A 6,348-nucleotide genomic window follows, 5' to 3' on the forward strand; every position below is an offset into this window, starting at 1 on the left:
TTAGCGGAAGAGATTCGCAGAGGGAGGGAGGGAGGGAGGGAGGGAGAGAGAGAGAGAGAGAGAGAGAGCGCATGTTTTCGATGTTGTCCTAGCCGTTGGGTTGGCGCAGTCCACGGTTGAGAGGAGGAGCCCGGAAATCTTGCGCACGACCACCTCTCGTCGGAGGCTTGGAGGAGGAGACGGGGTGAGAGGACGAGAGGCAAAAGAATCTTTTCAGCATCACCGTGAGCGAGCAATGGGACAAAAAGAAAACAGTGGCAGGCACGGTAGAGAAAAAAATCATGCCATGAAAAGGTTCCCCGGCTACGACTCGGTTCTGGGATGGTCCATGGGCTTCAATGTCAGCGCGTGGTCCCTCTGTCAAAAGTCTCGCCTACTGCAGAAAAGGCACAGGGATCGCGACATTTCCTAAACGGAGCATGTAGCGCCCGTTTTAGGCTTACTGGTACACGGCGCACACCCCTTTCACTCCGCTGGGCCGGCCCATCTCCTTTTTCCTAAGCACCAGCAACATCCCTGTCAAGCAAAGCATCGCTAACCATCACGCTAACTCGCTCATATGTGAACTAGCATCTTTTTCCTCTATTTCTTATCTATTCATTCCTCTTTTCCATTTTCCTTTTTTCGTTTTTGTTTTCTGTTTTTCCTTTTTTTTTGGTTCTTCCTAGTTTGATGTTTTTTCTTGAAATTAGTGATTTTTTTCTTAAAAATCAATGACTTTTTTCAAATTTGATGAACTCTTTTCCAAATTCGATGAACTTTTTTCAAACTGGATGAACTTTTTTCCAAATCCGATAAACTTTTTTCAAATTCGATGAACTCTTTTTCCAATTTCGATGAACTTTTTTCAAATTCGATGAACTTTTTTCAAATCCGATGACCTTCTTCCAAATCCGATAAACATTTTTCAAATTTGATGAACTCTTTTTCAAATCTGATGAACTTTTTTTCCAAATTCGATGAACTTTTTTCAAATTTGATGAACTTTTCTTGAAAATTTATTAACTTTTTTTTCAATTTGGATGAACATTTTTCAAATTCGATTAACTCTTTTTCAAATTCGTTGAACTATTTTTCAAGTTTGATGAACATTAAATGAATATGCATTGATTTTTTTATTTTGATGAACGTTTTTCAAAACCAATAAAAGTTTTTTTCAAATTTGATGAACCTTTTTTGAAAACCAATGAACTTTTTCAGGTTTGTGTAATTTTCCTCCAAAATGAAGAACAATTTTCAAAATCTATGAACTATTTCAATGTCACGATCTTTTTCCAAAAAAATCTATGAAATAGCACGGCGACATTATTTATTATGCCTTTGCCGCTGTTACTAATCACTACTTACATGATAGATTGAGTGGCTAGCGGACTCGTACCTAAACTGGAAGGTTGTGTGTTCGAGACCAGGAGATGTCTTTTTCCAAAAAAAAATCGTGAGCTGTTGTGTACGCTGCTGAGCGCGATTCGTGGGCCGGCCCAACTGGGCGCCGTAGCGAGCGCCAGGGAAAGGTTCGGGCGCCTGAAGCGCCCGATAGGAGCTCCCAGGGATAATAGGGTTGACGCGCGCTGATAATAAACAAGAAAAAGGCCTTCTACTTTTCATCCTTCGGCCCATGCACGGATCACAGAGCAGGCATGTGTGGTTGCGATAGTTCTGACAGAGTCTGTTCGGATATCCACAATTTCGCCTATATATATATTTGGAGATTTCTTATTATTACATGCATTTATCTCAGGATACAAATTGTGTGTGTGTGTGTAAATTAAAGAATATGGTTGTCTTCGATATTACAGCATGTATTAATTTGTCAAGATTATCTATACAAAATTCACATCTATAAGATACAAATCTATCGCTAGTTGGCATTAGTTAGTGATTAGTTTCTAAAGATACAAATCTATATTTGACGAAAGAGCAGTAATATTAGGATGCATTAGTTTGTTTCCAAAGATACAAAATAGCATGTGGAGAGATATACACTAGCTAGTACGCATTAGTTTCTTAAGACGGGTATGCATTAGTTTCTTAAGCAGGGTACTAATCAGCAGTAATGCATGCAACCAAGCCTGTAGCAAAGGCCACGTTTTAATCTGGAGCCAAGCCTAGCCTCCAGTGACTAAGGTCAAAAAAGTGATGGACATGAAACGGGCTAATGGAGGATGAAGTGTGATAAATAATGAGCTCCTCTTGACCCAATGCCTCGATATGAACCGTCCGATCCAGGTTCCTGTGCATGGATGCGTGCTTTTCGCGCCGCGTGCAATTGCGACTTTTCTCATTTCTTTCACCTTCTTTTATTCTGGTACAAGGAAAACGTGCAATGCCCATGACCCCGACAGATTTGTGACATCCCACAGACGGATCGACCGTGCCACGAGAATCGCTCAAAGTAGTTGAGCCTACCAGCAAAAAACGCTAACATAAAAAATGCTTTTCATGGCAGCCGAAAAACATCCCATGGTAGCAGAAATGATAAATGCTTCCATGGTAGCAGAACAGATAAAAGCTTCCATGACAGCCGAATGTTGCCATGGCAGAGAAAACTAGACACATACAAGATTTATTCTAACACTGGTGGTGTGATGGTGGTGGGGGAAGACGGAGACGGGATGGTTCGACAACAGATGATGCTGCAGCGGAGGGGTTGTGGCCGCTGGGGTACTTGCGCTTCTTGTTGTTCATCCAGTTCCTGAAGACTTTCTTGCTGACGCCTATGTCATGGCATCTTGCTTCGATGAAGTCCTTGTCGCGCTTCTGCAGGCGCCACCCCAGGTGCTCCGACAGCTCCTCCATCCGCAACTTCTGGTCGGTGGTGGTGCGGGACCGCTTCCTCTCCAACATAACCCCATGAGGCGGTGGCGCCGTCGCCGGTGAGAGCTGGGCGGCAAGCCTCTGGATCTGCAGTGCCCTCGGCAGGAAGTTATGTTGCCCAGAAGAGAGCTGTTGCCTCACCTGTGCTGGATGGTACACAGGTGGAGGTTGCAGTGGTTGGGGCACGGAGCGCTCGTCATCGTACTCCGTGCCTTCTGAGTCGTACTCTGTGGCATCCGAGTCGTACTTCATGCCATCTGAGTTGGTGTCAGAGTCGACACCCGGGAGCCAGTCCTCCGGCGTCTCCTCCTTCCTGCGCTGCGGCAGGCCGTGGAGCACTGTCTCCACCATGGGCGCCAACATCGGCGACCTCTCCGTCATCACCTTGCGGTGGAAGCTGCGGTGGCAGCCGCAGGCTGCGCACTTGTACGACGATGCGTCGGCGGGGTTGAGGTCCCCCAAGGGCATCCACTCCCCACAGCCGTCCACGACATGCCCACCGCTAGCCAGTGCGTGGTTCCTGCCGCACTCGTTGTACTTCGCCTCTTGCACCGCCGGCGCCACAGCTGCCTGCCTCACCTTCTTGACAGAGCCGCTGGGGTACTTGACGTCCATGGCCTCCACGATGTCACTTGCTTGACAAAGATTACACACTAGGGAGAAAAAACAAAATTAGAACTCTGAGAATGCTATTTTTGAAGCGTTTTTGGAGTGCCTATATTTTTTTACCCAAAGAATTGTGAATGTCATCTCTTCACAAAAAAATATGTGTAAGGAGAACACTTAAGAATGTTTCTCTCCAAAAAACATCAAATTTTTCTTGCTATTGTTCAGAATTTACTACGCGTGTCCATCTACGAGCAGAATGACACTTTCACATCTCCTCTTGCATCACTATGGGCTAATGTTAACTACGCGTTTAACTTGCAAGTAAAATACATAGGTGGACTGTCAAAGAGAGCAATAATATTTTTTAGAGATAGACTAACAACGCCAGATGACTATAAAACTCTCATGGCTGTAATCATTACCCGTGTAGTTCGTGAGTGGAGGGAATTATTTTCCAAAGAATTCTTAGAGATAGATCACTAGAACTCGCACCCACTCACCCACTCTTTCGTAGATGGACACACAACCTCGAACCCGCCGTTGGTTGTGTCACGTCCAGTGGTCCAGATGTAGAGCCTCAATGCTACGTACCAAACAATGCTAGCTAGAACTCGTTGGCTCTAAAGATATAGTATATGTATATATATATACCACCCGCAAAAAAATGTATATACATACCATATTAATTTATATATATATATATACTATTAATTTCTCGATATATACATGATTAATTTCTCAAGATTTACCAGAAATATATACTTATTTATTTGGAGATTTCTCATTGTAACATGCATTTATCTTAAGATAGAAATCATATATACATAGATATATATCCAATATAAATTTTCCCGCAAAAAAAATATCCAATATAAATTAATACGGTTGCATTTATCTCTAATCTATCTATATACGGTTGTCATCTATATTATGGCATGTATTAATTTCTCTAGATTATATATACAAAAATCACATATGTAAGCAGTGATGGGAAATGAGACAAAAGAGATATGCACTATCTCTAGGACGCATTAGTTCGTTATTAGTTTCTAAAGATACAAATCTATATTTTTTTGCGGGGTAATACAAATCTATATTTCTAAAGATACAAATCTATATTTGATGAAAGAGGAGTAATATTAGGATACATTAGTTAGTTTCTAAAGATACAAAATAGCGTGTGGAGAGATAAACACTAGCTAGTACTCCCTCCTCCGAAAATACTTGTCATCAAAATAGACAAAAAAGGATGTATCTAGAACTAAAATACATCTAGATACATCCCCTTTTATTCATTTTGATGACAAGTATTTCCGGACGGAGGGAATACGCATTAGTTTCTTAAGATGGGTACACATTATAGTAGTTTCTTACAAGATGGGTGCTAATCAGCACTAATGTATTTCACAAAAAAAAATCAGCAGAAATGCATGCCAAGCCTATAGAAAAGGGCACGTTTTTAGATGGTGATGTTTTTAGAACGAAGGCTTCAGAGGAGCCCGGCTTTGAATTAACAAAGCCATCAACCGGCCAGGATTACAACCATAGCAATACAAACTCGAACAAACAAGAACACAAGAAAACGGCAAGATACAAGGATGCTGGTAGGCTGCTCTTAATACCTCACTCACTATAGCTAGAAAGATAGCACAAGAAAAACACAAGCTGAAGCACGCAGAGGTCCTCGTCCACACAAGGATCGCCAGGGACGAAGAAATGGGGCTCCGGGGAGCGCTCGTTGTCGAGGATAGGATAGGTCGACACCAAACAACCAAGGCCCTGGAACAACATCTCCATCCATTCCCACTGTCGAAGGAGGCCCCTGCCTCCTCGCCTGGCTCGAAAGGCGCCGAACCGTCGACATATGGGTTGCTCACCCTAGAACATGAACGGAAGGATGCAACCAGAGGAAGTAGGAACAGAGCACACCCTACATGACTAAGAAACTTCACCAGAAACACCGCATCACCACTGCCCACTGACAATCCTCTGGGGAGGAGAGAGCTGCCGGTCAGACAACAACGGGGAGTCTAGGGCGGAAGGAGAAGCGGCTACCTCCGCCACTGGGGCCACGCTGTCGCCGCCACCCGACAACCACCACGCCGCAGAGCCCATAGTCCAAAAAGCATCCAAGGCGGCGACTTCACGAAGCAAACGGCGCCAAGAGCACCGTCGCCGCCCAACAAAATTCGGGTTTTCACCCGGGAGGCTAGGGGAAGGGGAGGGTGGAGCAAAATACCTGAATGGTGCCTCCAAGAAGGGGAATGGCGTCCATGGACGCCGCCACCATGGATTTCTCCCGGTCAAGGCTCCACACCACCAACACCGCATCCAGCTCCAGGCGCCGGAGAACCCTATCGACCCAGTCCAGATCTGAAGTGGTGGAGCACGCAGGATAGCAGAAGGGGAAAGGGGCGGCCAGATCTGGAGCCGCAAGAGGCCAGAAGCCCCACCGCCGGCGCCGCGGATCTCGTCCGCCGGAAAGCTTGCTGCCCGCGCAGCCAAGCCCACCGGGCCACACCCGTGCCACCACCAGCCAAGGAGACGGTGACGCCTCACCGAACGAGGCCGCCGCCCCGGATCCTGACGCCCTCCGCTGGAGATACGGAGCAGCGGAGGCCCCGCCGCCACCTTTCTTGGCCACGCCCCGGGCTTGCCCGGCGGATGCCTCTGGCGGCGGCGAGGAGGGAGGAGAGGAATGGGGGAGGCGGCGAGGGTTAGGGTTGTCGCCCTCGAGCCGCCCGAGAGGGGCGACGCGAGGGAAAGGGGGGAGGGATATTTTTCGCCGAACTAGATGGTGATGTAGGGCTGGACGTTAATCTGGAGCCAAGCCCTAGTCTCTAGTGACCAAGATCAGAAAGGTGATGACGTGAAACAGGCCAATGGAGGATGCGGTGTGATAAATAATGAGCTCATCTTGCGTGG

At 46.1% G+C, this 6,348-nt stretch overlaps 1 protein-coding gene across 1 annotated transcript; it reads right to left on the bottom strand.

Moving 5' to 3' along the window:
• Nucleotides 1-2,412: 2,412 nt before the first annotated feature.
• LOC119267325 (zinc-finger homeodomain protein 9-like) lies at nucleotides 2,413-6,134 on the bottom strand. The gene is made up of 2 exons (XM_037548728.1): nucleotides 5,663-6,134; nucleotides 2,413-3,467 (listed from the first exon to the last, which is right to left on the bottom strand). Exon 2 carries the CDS (start codon nucleotides 3,427-3,429, stop codon nucleotides 2,569-2,571), a length of 861 nt encoding a protein of 286 aa, XP_037404625.1. The 5' UTR covers nucleotides 3,430-3,467; nucleotides 5,663-6,134; the 3' UTR covers nucleotides 2,413-2,568.
• Between the last annotated feature and the right edge of the window lie 214 nt (nucleotides 6,135-6,348).

Source organism: Triticum dicoccoides, chromosome 1A (genome assembly GCF_002162155.2).
Source record: "Triticum dicoccoides isolate Atlit2015 ecotype Zavitan chromosome 1A, WEW_v2.0, whole genome shotgun sequence".
Classification (NCBI taxonomy): domain Eukaryota; kingdom Viridiplantae; phylum Streptophyta; class Magnoliopsida; order Poales; family Poaceae; genus Triticum; species Triticum dicoccoides.

Bases quoted from the DNA above. Each gene is read 5' to 3' on its own strand.
- LOC119267325 (XM_037548728.1), bottom strand. From the start codon at position 3,429: ATGGACGTCAAGTACCCCAGCGGCTCTGTCAAGAAGGTGAGGCAGGCA.